The 14,100-nt window shown below is 50.8% G+C and overlaps 1 protein-coding gene across 2 annotated transcripts in view; it reads left to right on the top strand.

Moving 5' to 3' along the window:
- CNTN2 (contactin 2) overlaps positions 1-9,985 on the top strand; it is a 34,772-nt gene extending 24,787 nt beyond the window's left edge. For both annotated transcript variants that reach the window (XM_003893237.5, XM_009189037.4), the window contains exons 17-23: positions 1,495-1,565; positions 1,828-2,062; positions 2,423-2,535; positions 3,956-4,142; positions 4,496-4,608; positions 5,081-5,249; positions 5,668-9,985. In XM_003893237.5, the coding sequence (XP_003893286.1) occupies positions 1,495-1,565; positions 1,828-2,062; positions 2,423-2,535; positions 3,956-4,142; positions 4,496-4,608; positions 5,081-5,249; positions 5,668-5,777 (998 nt within the window). In that variant the 3' untranslated portion in view covers positions 5,778-9,985. The remainder of the gene's footprint in view (positions 1-1,494; positions 1,566-1,827; positions 2,063-2,422; positions 2,536-3,955; positions 4,143-4,495; positions 4,609-5,080; positions 5,250-5,667) is intronic.
- The last annotated feature ends 4,115 nt before the right edge of the window (positions 9,986-14,100 follow it).

Here is a 14,100-nt window from a genome sequence, read left to right as displayed (position 1 = left end):
TGCAGGGGGCTAGGGAAGCAGCCAGTGTCTCCAAGCCCTTTAGATGATTTCTTAGGGAGCAGATGGAATGAATAACCTGCCCACAACCCTCAGCAAAAAGCATGTGGGTGTCTTGAGTGGGGAAGGAGGGGGAGAAGAGAATCCAGGAGAGAGTAGGGGAGGCACAGGCTCCAGTCAGCATCTGCTGAGAGGCTCCCGCCCATCTCCAAGCCATTCGCAGGGGATGGCCTGGAATTAGAGCCCTGGGATCCTGGGACCAGGGGCATAGATTCAGGACCCTGCCTTCCCTCCTCTCACCTGCCCAGACCTGTTGCACTGGATGTGTAGTGAGGGTCCATCTTCTTGTCTCCCTGAAACATGTTCTCCTACATGCCCCAAACTAACTCTCCAGGCCCTTTTTCCAGAAACACTCAACATTTTTAGCTGGTACCTCTCCTGAGTAAGAAATTCCAAAGGGAACACTTTCTTTGATTGATCCTGAACTTCTTGGAGGGTCACATGTGGAGAAGTGATTACTTCTCAAATTGTGAATCACTTCTAAAGTGATTACATTATCAAATGTGGATACTATTAATAGTATCCCAGGAGCCGAGGAGCGCAAAGACAGCTGTGAGGCAAAGGAAACATGACAGGCTTTAAAATCAGAAGGACTGAGATCAGATTCCACCTGTGTCATATATTAGCAGTGTGACCTTAGGCAAGTTGATTAACTACTCTGGGCCTCAGTCTTTCCACCCTGAAAAGGGCAATAATAACACCCACCTCACAGGATCAAACGGCCAATGTGTTTAAGCGCCTCTTGCAAATTACAGGCCCTAAACTATTGTCATCAGAAGCAAGTGGAAAATCTCCAGCTGCTGGTTTCTCTGCGAAAATATTTTGACCCCCAGCCAAGTTACTCTCTGCTAAGCTACAGGAGCTGATGAAATAAATTCTTGTTTTAATATCAGCCTTGTTTAATACTCGAGACAATTAGGAGATTAAATCTGCAATAAAAAGAAAAATAGTAATATATCACCCTGGAGCCCTAAAGTAGCTTGTTTTGTTTGTTTGTTTGCATTAACTGCAGTTTTGGGTTATTTATTCCCCTTATTTTAAAGCAAACGAGAGTTGGTCTCTGTGATTTAGTTTAAGTTGATGGAGTAAGGAGGACAATGATCGTGTGTGCATCATCCGCTCTATGCTAACCATCGTCCTGTTTAATTTCATTCTCATTACGGCCTCTGAGAGAAACATGATTATCTCCATGGAGAAGAGAATCAGAGGCGCAGAAAGGTTAAGTAACTTGCCCAGGGAAACACAGCTAGTCATGGCAGAGGTGGGATTTGACTGCCTGACTCCAGAGCCTATGTTCAGAGGGACCATTGGAGGACAAACCCAGGGTCCAGTTGAAGGGGTTCCCCATCTTACGATGCTCTACAGGCACAGGCTCAGGGCTTTCCTTTTTTCCTTGCTCATTAACAAGCCGTATCCGTGTCTCTTGGCGCTTGACAGCCCCCTCGGTGGCACCCTCAGGACTCAGCGGAGGAGGTGGAGCCCCCGGAGAGCTCATCGTCAGCTGGACGGTAAGCTGGAAGAGTCAGATGTCCTCCTCCTCCCCGACTCCTCTCCTGCTTGAGCAGTTGCAGAAAGGACCACTGCACAGCTCTGACTCAAACGCGGACAACTTCCTGTCCCCCTCCCACGCACCCGCTGCCCCTCACGCAAATCCACGCTGCAGGCGCAGGCGTCCAGGGCCGCCACTCTTGGCAAAGGTTGGGTGGGGCCAGGGAACGGGCAGGGACACGTGCCGCGGATCCTCGCCCATGCCACGCTCTTGCCCCTCAGCCCATGTCACGGGAGTACCAGAACGGAGACGGCTTCGGCTACCTGCTGTCCTTCCGCAGGCAGGGCAGCACTCACTGGCAGACAGCCCGGGTGCCTGGCGCCGATGCCCAGTACTTCGTCTACAGCAACGAGAGCGTCCGGCCCTACACACCCTTTGAGGTCAAGATCCGCAGCTACAACCGCCGCGGGGAGGGGCCGGAGAGCCTCACTGCACTCGTGTACTCCGCCGAGGAAGGTGGGCTGCCCCGGGCCCACTGCTCGTCCCTACCCCAGCCACTTGTCCACAGGAGTGTGGGGTGGGAGGACGCTACTCATCCCTCGGCTCAGTTCCATAGGAGAAGGTTGAGAGGACACTTGGGTTCCACACCCCTGGCCTCACTTCCAGCTCTTGCTACCTTGTCTCCCTTCGGGGTTAGGAAAAGGGAGGCTCTCTGGGAAGAGAAGTGGGCCCTGGAGCATTGCTTGGGGGGCTCCCACTTGGCCTTCATCCTGAGCCCTGGGCTTTCCTCCAAAATCTTAAGCAAAGGCAATCCTGGTTGGGGGGTGCCCCAGGGGGGGTCCTGGGAATCCAAACCCATTCTGTATCGGTCCCCAGAGCCCAGGGTGGCCCCTACCAAGGTCTGGGCCAAAGGGGTCTCATCCTCAGAGATGAACGTGACCTGGGAACCCGTGCAGCAGGACATGAATGGTATCCTCCTGGGGTATGAGGTGAGCACCAACCTGGGGCATGGGAGAGGAAGGGGTGCTGGGGCTTCAAAGCCAGGTGGGAACAACTCACAGCTTACTAATCATTCCTCCTGGCATCCCTGGTTCACTGACATGGCAAACTGAGCATTCAGTCTATGCAGCACTGTGGATGCAAATTTCACTAAGACCCCGTGGCAGGCCAGGCGCCGTGGCTCGTGCCTGTAATCCCAGCACTTTGGGAGGCTGAGGCAGTGGATCTCCTGATGTCAGGAGTTTGAGAACAGTCTGGCCAACATGGTGAAACCCTGCCTCTACTAAAAATACAAAAAAATTAGCTGGGTGTGGTGGCCCATGCCTGTAATCCCAGCTACTCAGGAGGCTGAGGCAGGAGAATCGCTTGAGTTCAGGAGGCAGAGGTTGCAGTGAGCTGAGATTGCGCCACTGCACTCCAGCCTGGGTGACAGAGTGAGACTCCATCTAAAAAATAAATAAATAAATAAATAAAATTTTAAAAACCATGGCTTATGCCCATTGGGGAAGACAGACCCTGGAGGCAGCCTTAAAGTAAATGCTTGGCTAGAGCCAGCTCTGGAAGCTGGGAGGGTAGAGGGAATGGGTTCTGGGAAGGGGCATGGCCTGCCCCTTTCATGCCAGAGCCCATTCAGACTGCCCTATCCAGGGCTGCACAGAGAACAGCCTGAGCCACACTATGGACCATTGAACATCCTATCCCAGGGGAACTTGGGGCCCAGCAGTCTGGCCTGAGTACTGGGTCCACTGAGAACTCCACATAGGGGTACCTGTGGAGCAGATGGAAAGTGAGAGGAAGAAAGAGGGAGAGAAAGAAGGAAAAGCAAGAAAGAATCATCAGGCTGGGCCCACTAGTGATAGCACAAGTTCATTCCAGTAGAGTACTCTAGATTTCAGCACAATAGCTTAGGCAAGCTACAGTGTGGAGATAAGTCCAAATTCTGCCCTTGATTTGAAAGTATGTTTAGCAGGTCTTCATGCTGTGATTACCATGAAAATGGGTTTGCATGTATTAGGCAGCCTTCAGAAGCTTGCTTGGGGCCGGGGGACTACTTTGTAGTACAAATAAGCATTTTTCTATCCCTTAGTAGAATGCCCTCAGTGGCCTCCCCAAGTTGTTGAAATGAGATGGGTTCCAGCAGGCCATTGCTGGGTTGAGCCTGTGCCACTGGCTCCCTCCCTGGCTGACGTCTTGAGCACCTTCCTTGAACTAGGCACCAACAGACAGCAGGGACTCACACCCACATGGCCCTGCTCTCTGGGTGCTCATGATCTAGTGTCCAGGTTCTGAGGCCTGAGTCTGGGTCACAAGGACCAGGATGAGCAAGAGAGGAACAGAATATGGGGGGCCGGGGCAGCCCTGAGATCCTGGGCTTGACTATTACCCCTTGGGTACCCCCGCCTCCTTCAGATCCGCTACTGGAAAGCTGGGGACAAAGAAGCAGCTGCGGACCGAGTGAGGACAGCAGGGCTGGACACCAGTGCCCGAGTCAGCGGCCTGCACCCCAACACCAAGTACCATGTGACTGTGAGGGCCTACAACCGGGCTGGCACTGGGCCTGCCAGCCCTTCTGCCAATGCCACAACCATGAAACCCCGTGAGTCTCTCTGCCTGGGGTGGGGGTAGGGGAATATGTTGGAGGGTGGGTGCCTCTGGGATCACTCTTTCCCCAATAGTAAGACAAATGCTCTAGCCCACCAGCTCTGGGCTGGACAGAAATTAGACAGCGAGCCTAATGGAAATAAGAGAATGGAATTCATGACCTCTGAAGCATCTCACACTTCTCCAACCTTTGGATTTTCATGGGCTTTGTTTCGTGGGCATGGGTGACAGAATGTGCTGGGTGTAACTGCTAGAGGCAAACATCCAGAGAAGGGCTGGCTAAAGGTGAGAGGGTGCGGGGTGCCAGGGAAATGTTTGGACATCTCTCCAATTCTTCCTCTGTGGCAGCTCCGCGGCGACCTCCTGACAACATCTCCTGGACTTTCTCAAGCTCCAGTCTTAGCATTAAGTGGGACCCTGTGGTTCCTTTCCGAAATGAGTCTGCAGTCACCGGCTATAAGGTGAGGAAGGGATCAGCTAGGCCCAGAATGGGAAGGAACAGCTCCTCTGTGTTTCCAGTGAACATAAGAAGCAACAATTTATAACAAGAGGCATCTGAGTGAGACATAAGCAAAGGGTTTGTGACTGTGAGAATGAAATTCATGAACGATTCTCTCGGTAACTTGCAGTAGGAACTATAAAAACAGGGGCAGATGGTGTCACTGCAGAAAGGCAGAGTTCACAGGGGCAGTGATGGACTATGGGGATGGAGTATGGGGGTTCTCCTAGCTTCAGGAGTCTACAGAAACAGTTCAGTGGCCTGCAAGCTTTCCTCCCACCAATGAGGAGCTTTGTCAATGGGGAGGAGGGGTGAGGAGGCTGGACCGCAAGGGCCCAGAACCACCGGGGCTCCTCTTAGTACCTAAAGCTGGGGAGGACTAAACGATCAGCCCTGGTGTCAGGAAACTCCACCTGGAAACCTCCTTCCCACAGATGCTGTACCAGAATGACTTACACCTGACTCCCACACTCCACCTCACCAGCAAGAACTGGATAGAAATCCCAGTGCCTGAAGACATTGGCCATGCCCTGGTACAAATTCGGACCACAGGGCCTGGAGGGGATGGGATCCCTGCAGAAGTCCACATCGTGAGGAATGGAGGTGCTGCCCCTGCCCTGCCCTTATCCCCTCGAGAGGATCAGGGTCCACCCAGATGCCTGAGGGGATCATTCCCACCCAGGCCAACTCCAATCTCGACCCGCAAGGGAAAGTGGAAGGCAGGGAGGAACCAAGTGCAAAGTAGTCATAGAATTGCTCGCCACCACCTTTCTACCCACCCTGCAAACCATCCCCGAGGGCCAGGGAAGGGAGCAGGGTGCAGGGGGAGGCTGAAAACCAATCAGCAAAAGCAAAGGGTCTACAAAACACTGTAGGAGTTGGGCTGAGAAGAACACCCAGCCGTCCGCTCCCAGGCCTGCAGCTGGCCCTGTGAGTCTCCTTAGGAAAGGTCTCAATCTTGCCACAAGGGTGGGGCTAGGGTAGTCCCTGGCCCAGCTGACTCAGCTTGTGCTGGTTTCAGGCACAAGCATGATGGTGGAGAACCTGGCAGTCCGCCCAGCACCACACCCTGGCGCCATCGTTTCCCACTCCGTGGCGATGCTCATCCTCATAGGCTCCCTGGAGCTCTGATCCTGGCACCCCTCCCTCTGCACCGCAGCTGGACGCCACCTCCGATGGACACAGCCAGCCGGCCCCTTCCTGCTGCCAAGGTGGCCTGACACTGTGCCAGAGAGTGGCTGGTTTTGAATACCTACTTTAAAACAGTGCCCTTTTTGTAGGAGGTAGGATATTTTATATTCTGCCGCAGGACAGAGCCCACGCAAGGATTTTCTTTAAATCGAGAGGCACCAGGCAGTAACTTCCATGATGACACTGATGCCTATACCTGAGCTCTAGGCTGCCCGGAGGGAAGGAACAGGCCCATGGGAAGAAGGGGGTTTAAAAACGTGTCTTCAACTCAGCAGAGATGGCACTCTGGGACCCTATATGGACTCCGCCACTTGAGAGCAGTCCTAGGCCCAGCGGGAACACCAGACATGAACAGGCTGAAGAACTGGGGCGAAGTGCACACCTCACCGTCCTTCAGTCTAAGGAGAAGGGCAAGCCCTGGGACCAAGAACTCTCCTACCTTCTCCCTTGAGCAGCAGCAAGGACCCTGACGCTGTCCCTGATGATTCCCTAGGGGCTCCCACCTGCCCAAGCGGCTGAGAACCAGCGCCCCGATGCCTGAGGCTGGGAGCCTGAGCCCCTTCAGCTTTGAGGGGGTGATACTGCTTGGGGTGGGAGCTAAAAAGAGTTGAGAGGCCCTTGGTGGAAAGGGGCACCAGCCTTGGTCTGAGATAGTCACAACCCAGGTGACATTGCCTTCTCAGCCAACACTGCCAACCTGACCCTGTCATCCCCAGATTGACAGCGCCACTTCAGGTGGCTGGGTGACTAAAGGGCTTGTCTTGGTGGGGTCTCCCACCCCTCCAAGACCCATCCTGCACAGTCCCTCCAGGGTTGGGGCAGGAGACGGCCAATCATGCGCCCACCTCTCCCTCTAGCGCTGCCTGCAGTCAGCTCGGCTTCCCGACCTGCAGCCCCAGACTCTGCTCTCCCAGAACTGACTCACTCCTGCCTGGGAGGGGAATGCAGCATTCATGCTATGTGTCCTGGAATTGGGAGGTTTCTGGGAAGGGCAGAGGATAAATGTGGCCCTGCCTGCTCCCAGGTATACCTAGGACCACCTGGCCAGATCCGCTCCCAGACGGCCTTGGACTGCTTGCATTTCCCCAGAGGAAAAGGGGTTAATAAATGGGCCATCCTTTCCTGAGCTCTGGGTATACTACCAGTCATGGAACATCGGAGCTGGAAGAGGCCTTAGAGCTCAGCTTCTTCAAGTCCCTCACTTTACAGATGAGGAAATGGAGGTGGTTCAGAGAGGGTCTGGGATTCCCAAGGTCACACAGCCCGGAAGAGATGGGGCTGGGTTAAGAACTCGAGTCTCCCACCTTTCTGTTCAAGACTGTTTGTCTACCCAGAGGAAGGAGGCACTCCTGAATGGCTATGGCCTGGCTAAGAAGGTGGTTAGAGTCAGTAGGGTATGAAAATTCTTCAAGGGGTTCGGATTGGTGATCATGGGGACTGGCATGGCTGGGTTCCAGTCCAAGGTGTGGGCAGAGCTTCTACTGAACATGCCGTGCTGACTTGAAGCTCCCTGTCCACCTCGCTCTTGCCCCAAGAAAAGAGGCCAAAGCAAAAGCAGATTCCCTAGGCAAGAGCAGCAGCACAACCAGGAAACCCCAAAGCCCGTTCTCCAACAGGTGGCCCTTCACAGGGGGCAGCAGGACAGGCATCTTGAAGGGCATATGTCCTCGGAAGCTCCGAGCCTGTTTTCTGTAGTTTACAGTTAGAGCTCTATTTTGTTATGGTTTTTTAAACTTTTAAGTCCTGCTCTATTTTCCTGGGCAGGTTTATGTTGATGTTTACCCACTACAATTTTTTAAAAATACAAGGTCACATGCCTTTTCCCTGCCAGACCAAACCCCCACTGCACCCTACCCACCCACCCCCCCGCCCAGGGCAGCTTTCCTGGAGCTGGCTAATCAAAGCCTCCTCACCTCTTCCCAACCCTTACAAGCAAGGGTGCTAGGAGCTCAGCTGTATGACCATTCTCCCTGACAGGGAGTCCAAACTTGGCCTAGCATCCCTCCTGGCCCCCCTCTGGCCATGACTTGGCCTGTGCCTGGTTCTCTATCAGAAAGCGGATGCTGAACAAAACCTCCTTCTAAGTTTTATCCAATTCCTTCCTCATTGCCTCGGGCTGCGTCAGGGGAAGCAGGGGATAGGTGTCCAGTTGCTGGGCCGAGGGAGGAGCTGGTTTGGCACAGGACCTAACCAGTGAAGCTGGAGGCTACAGCCCCTAAACTTGCTTGAGGCCAATGATACTTACTCACAACTAAGTACCTTAATGCTAATGAGGTCCAGACCTCCTGGGAGACCCACGAAGGGTTTTTAACCAGGGAAAACTGAGCCCCAGGAAAACCTAACCACTGTGCAGGCAGAATTTGTTTGGGGGATAGAACCGACAATAAAATAGATGTTCCTGCAGCCTGAGATTTCAGGTAGAGGACTAAGGTTTAATAAGACAATAGGTGACCTGAGGACATGCAAGCTTGTAAAATGCAACAGCCTCCTGCTAGAGTGACTTGTACATGAGCTTGCTTGCAGAAGACTAGATTAGATGCTTCTCAGAGTCCCCTCCTGCCCAGGGGTTCTCTGATTTTCATGTTCTCTGCCCAGATGGGCTGGGGGAGTTGACAATGTGCTTATTTTCACTGTGATCATGAGACCACGGTTCTGGGTTATCTCCTTTCACACATCAAGCCCCAGAGGCGGCGGCAAGAGGAACAGCCACAAACAAGTACTTTACCCCACAGCTTAGTGGCCAGTAAACACCTTGGGGACTAGGGACAGGAACAACCTATAGGCACCTCTTCAGGGCCCAGGGAGACAAGTGCCCTCTATTCTGCATACATTTGGGCTCCCCTTACAGAGCCCTTTGCCCTGGCTCCGTGGTCCTTGTTGCTCTAACAGTCCAGATGAACACCCAGCCTCAGGGGGAAGGCAGCTCTCTCCAGACGGAGTCTCAGGGGCCAGCAAGGTCAGGTTATCTGCTTTCATTCAGGGCAGCAAATGATACAGATGGTGCCAGGGAGTGGCAAGGCCATGGGGGTAGGTGGGGGGTGTCTTCTTCTTTTCATAAAGTAACAACAGATGAGACTGAGGTTAGACATCAGAAAAAAAACCTCTGGAATGACCTTCCTCATTCCAGGAGGCCCTGCAATAAGGAAGACGCTTCTTTTTGAGGGACCTTTGAGGAATTCTGGCAGCTGTTGACATGGGGTCTAGGATAAGGTGAAGCTGTGACTGGAGGGGTAGGAGATGCTCCAAGTGTCCATCCAGAGATGAGACTCTTAGAATCAAAGTGTTCGGCCCAGGAAGTCTTGGAGATCCCACCTGCTGTGGCCCCGCACCTTAGGGGAAGCCATTAAGGGGGCTCATCCAGGTATTCTGGTTATAGCCCAGTGCTTACCCAGCCTCTTTAGGGCAGCCCCCAGGGCCAGCCAGCCTGTACTCTGGGCAAGAGCCCAAAATAGCTAAGAATGTTTGACTCCCTTAATCTCTTCCCCAGCTACACAGGAATCTTTTCTCTGCCGGTCTCAGAATGGGACTGCCAACCGGCTCGTCGGAGACGCAGTATCCTCAAACCTGTGGCCACTGGCAGGACAGTGGTGCTCTATCTCCCTGGGTGAGACCTACCCTAGGCTTCCTCCTGGATGCAATGGGGGCTGCCAGAGAGGCTCTTAGCATAAAAGGGATTAGAAGGGCATTTTTCTATGTGCCTCCAAAAAGCTCCATGGAAACAGGCACCTGGTAGCTGTGGGACACCGTGGACTTGTGTATATGGTCACAGGCTTTGGGAAGATAGGACATAAAGGAAAATGAGAGAAACAAAATGGGTCAGATAGCTTTGGCCAGAGCCCCAGGCAGCCTTTGGGGCCTATGACACTTAGTGCCCTTAGATGGGATACATCTTGCCTCAGCCCCAAGATTCCTCCAACTTACCCATCCCATCCAGGGCCTGCACAGCTTAGAGAGGCTCAGCTTGGCAAATGCTAAGGCTTCATCTGAAGGACCACTGACTTGACTCAGTGTTTGTTAAAATTGAACCACTCCCACTGGCCTACTATTTCTCTCTTGTATTTCTTGTAATAGTAGTTATTTATTGATTCTGGTAGCAGGCAGTTCTTAAATAAAGATGGTTTCTCAACCTGTTGGGGCAGCTGGCACGAGCTGTGGGTGTTTTTATCATCAGGCTAAAGCATACCTCCTTGTCCTGTTCTGTCACTCCAGAGGCTTTTATCCGAGAATTTCTTTCACCCCTCACACAGTGAAATATAACGAAGTTACAACATACAGTCTATATTGCTTCATTCAGTCCCAGGAGGGGGGAAAAATTAGGCCAAGATCTCAAGGCAGGTCCAAGCAGAGCACAAGCAGGCATTTGGCTAGAATCAGTCGGCTTTACCTAATACAGTGGCAGTGAACAATGCTTATGAGATGGTACTGCTTCAAGGTTCCCTCACTTTTAAGACATCTCTGAGGTGTTGACTCAATGGGCCCAAAGGAAAGTCTCCCTGCAGAGACGTTAATGATACATCTGGTGAGAACGAGGTTGCTGCCTCTACTCTTGGCTCACAGGAGCCACAAGGGTTTGAATTACTAGTCACTTTCCAGCCACACTTTCTCACACATTCAATAACCATTTATCAAACTTTTTTTTTTTTTTTTTTTTTTTAGACGGAGTTTCACTCTCGTTACCCAGGCTGGAGTGCAATGGCATAATCTCAGCTTACTACCACCTCTACCTCCTGGGTTCAAGTGATTCTCCTGCTTCAGCCTCCTGAGTAGCTGGGATTATAGACACATGCCAGCAAGCCTAGCTAATTTTTTTTAGTAGAGACAGGGTTTCACCATGTTGGCCAAGCTGGTCTTGAACTCCTGACCTCAGGTGATCCACCCACTTCAGCCTCCCAAAGTGCTGGGATTACAGGTGCCTGGCCTATCAAACTTTTATTACAGATGAAGATGTGTGTGAAGATACACTTGCACGGCTCTGTGTTTTGAGCCTTTCAGTGCAAAGCAGGTAGGGTTCCATGCTGACTATGCCCCCAGCTTTTTTCAGGGAAGAGGGAGATAGTGAGTGCAGGCCCCAGTACTCATTAGCTGTGTGCCCGGAAGCCCAGGCTGACAGCAAGCCTCCAGAAGGGGCCTGTACAGACACCAGTATGGTATCACAAAAGGGTCATCTCTTCCACTTTGCCCCCGAAGGGGATGTGGGAACACCAGCCACTCTAAATCCCAAATATTAGTCCAGTCAGCATCTCCTTGAGCCTGCAATGGTAGATTACCTGCACAGAATTCAACAGCTTTTGCTTTACTAATAACACAACTGGGCATCTTTTATTCTCTTCTCTGCTCAATCCCTTCACATCCTTGGAGTCAAAGCTCAAGAGCCCAATGCAGAGGGTTATAATGCCAGAGCTGTGCAAGAGTCCATCTCATACTTGACTACTGGCTGCAACAGAGGACTGGAAAAGTTATTTAGCTCTTCTTGGGTCTCAGTCTCTCCATCTGGAAAATGGGACTACCCATTAGTCCTCCTCCCTCCTCAGCGATGTCATGCTGAGTTCATTACGTATAAAGTAGGATATTGTTTCATGGTCTTCTAGTGTCAAGACTGCTTGCTTAAAGTACAGCAAGCTATCTCCTGAATGTCTCAGCAAGTTGTCCCGTACTGAATGCTTAATCAATAATATTCCTGAACTCATGTCCAGTACTTCAGTTTACCTCACAGGATCTCACTGGATCCTCACAATCACCTATTTCAAAGATGATGTCTGGTAGCTCACTCCATTACACCATCAATAGCAGAACCAGGACCAGAACCCAGGTCTTCTGAAATCCATCCCCTCTGAAGTAGACAGAATGGGGGTAAGGGTGTGTGTAAAACGTTAAGATCTTTTTTAAAATAAGAGCAATAGTAAAATGACTCCCTATGCCTGGGCCTCAGTCAGTGGTTCTCAACCTTAGCTATACATCAGAACCACCTAACAACCTTAACAAAGATGCTCTGAACTCACGATACACATCTAGGACACTGAGACAGCCTAGGAGCAGACTCCCCAACAGCAATGAGCACACCCAACACACAAACTTTGGTTTCTCAGTGCTACTCCCCACACTAAGAGGAACCAGGGTTCCTTGGGCAAAGAGGACCAGATTCAGGTTTGGGGCAAGGAGAGTCCAAATGTGAACCTGATACCATGTTGAACTAGAAGCAAAAAAATGCTCAATGTCAAATAAAACCTCAGCAAAAGGGCAAAAGAGCTTGCCTGAGGGTACTTCTACTGGCCAAAATTGGGGACAATTTGAACATCAAGAAAACCAAACCCCCATTAACTGCAGTTTACTTATGCAACAATCCTGCACATGTACCCCTAAACCTAAAAAGTTAAAAGATAAAATGATAATGGATTATATACAGTTCACTGAATAAGAAGAATCTATTGAGACCTCAAAAATAAAAAGAGGGTAAAAAGAGTAAGCTCTTCTTTACAGAGAAATGCAGGCTAATATAGGTAAGATGAATGTAAAGAATTGCCAGTTTAGGCCGGGCACGGTGGCTCAAGCCTGTAATCCCAGCACTTTGGGAGGCCGAGACGGGCGGATCACAAGGTCAGGAGATCGAGACCATCCTGGCTAACACGGTGAAACCCCGTCTCTACTAAAAAATACAAAAAACTAGCCGGGCGCAGTGGCGGGCGCCTGTAGTCCCAGCTACTCGGGAGGCTGAGGCAGGAGAATGGCGTGAACCCGGGAGGCGGAGCTTGCAGTGAGCTGAGATCCGGCCACTGCACTCCAGCCTGGGCGGCAGAGCGAGACTCCGTCTCAAAAAAAAAAAAAAAAAAAAAGAATTGCCAGTTTGCAGTCCCCAATGTGTAATGATGAACAAGGCAAAAACAATGGATGCCAAAATATGTGAACAGTTTTGGAAAGCCATATAATCATAAAGTATTACCCCACAGACTATGAATTACAAAGGGGAAAAACACACACACACCCCCCCCACACATCTGTGGTGAGATCTGGCCATCCACCACCTTAACCAAATGATCAAGCTTACTATCAATAGTGGGTCAACCTTGGCTGGGAGCAGTGGCTCACGCTTGTAATCCCAACATTTTGAGAGGCCAAGGCAGGCAGATCACCTGAGGTCAGGAGTTCGAGACCAGACTGGCCAACATGGGGAAACCCCATCTCTACTAAAAATACAAAAAAACTTGCCATTCTCCTGCCTCAGTCTTCCAAGTAGCTGGGACTACAGGCGCCCGCCACCACACCCAGCTAAATTTTTGTACTTTTAGTAGAGACAGGATTTCACCGCGTAAGACAGAATGGTCTCGATCTTCTGACCTCGTGATCTGCCTGCCTCGGCCTCCCAAAGTGCTGGGATTACAGGCCTGAGCCACCCCATGCCCGGCCAGAAATTAATTTTCTTAGTGTGATAAAGATACTGTGGTTACAGAGGAGAACATCCTTACTAGGAGATGCATACATGGTTTAAGAGTAAAGAGTTGCAATGTCTGTGACTAGCTTTCAAATGGTTTAGCAAAATCAATCTATATTGAGAAAGATAATTGTGACAAAATGTTACTACCTGGTGAATTTTGGTAAAAGGTCTATGGATGGTCATCAAACATTTCTTTCAGCTTTTCTATGGGTTTGAAATTTTTACAAGTTAAAAGTAAAAGAAATAATAGAGATCCTCTGACCATAATTTAAACTGAGTTAGCAATGTCTGGATTAGAGCTCAAGAAACTTTATTTTTCACAAGATCATCCAGATGATTCTGACACATGTCTAGAGAATCACTGGTCTTTGGTTTCTGCTACCTCCTGTAGCCAGAGAAAAGTGAGAGGAAGAAAAAAGAAGTAGCTTAGCTGGTGGCCAAGAGCCTTTCCCTGATGGTTCCACAAGCCAATTATCTCAGACATGGTCCAAATGGCCTTGGAGTCTTAAGACTGGATTTCCTATGGAGGAATCAAAGTACTAATCCTCCCTTGGGGGCCTTGGCTGCTGTAAGAAACCAATACTTGACCTTCCCAGGAATACAAGCTTCAGGGCACTGAAAGAGCTAAAAGGACTGGAGCGGAGGCAAGCCAAGGTGCTGTCTGAATAAGGGGAAACCCACCAGGTGAAGAATCTAGTGTTTTGCCAAGAAATTCAATTTAATACCAAACAGGGGATTTACCTGGGCAGAACAGGCAATTTGTTAATATTCAGTGACTGTTACACACCTGAGCCGGATGTCATTACTAACAACCCCTGTCATAGGCTTAAGCAC

The sequence above is a fragment of the Papio anubis genome, chromosome 1 (assembly GCF_008728515.1).
Source record: "Papio anubis isolate 15944 chromosome 1, Panubis1.0, whole genome shotgun sequence".
Classification (NCBI taxonomy): domain Eukaryota; kingdom Metazoa; phylum Chordata; class Mammalia; order Primates; family Cercopithecidae; genus Papio; species Papio anubis.
Note: the sequence above shows the minus strand (reverse complement) of the source record. Positions and strands in the feature narration are given on the sequence as shown.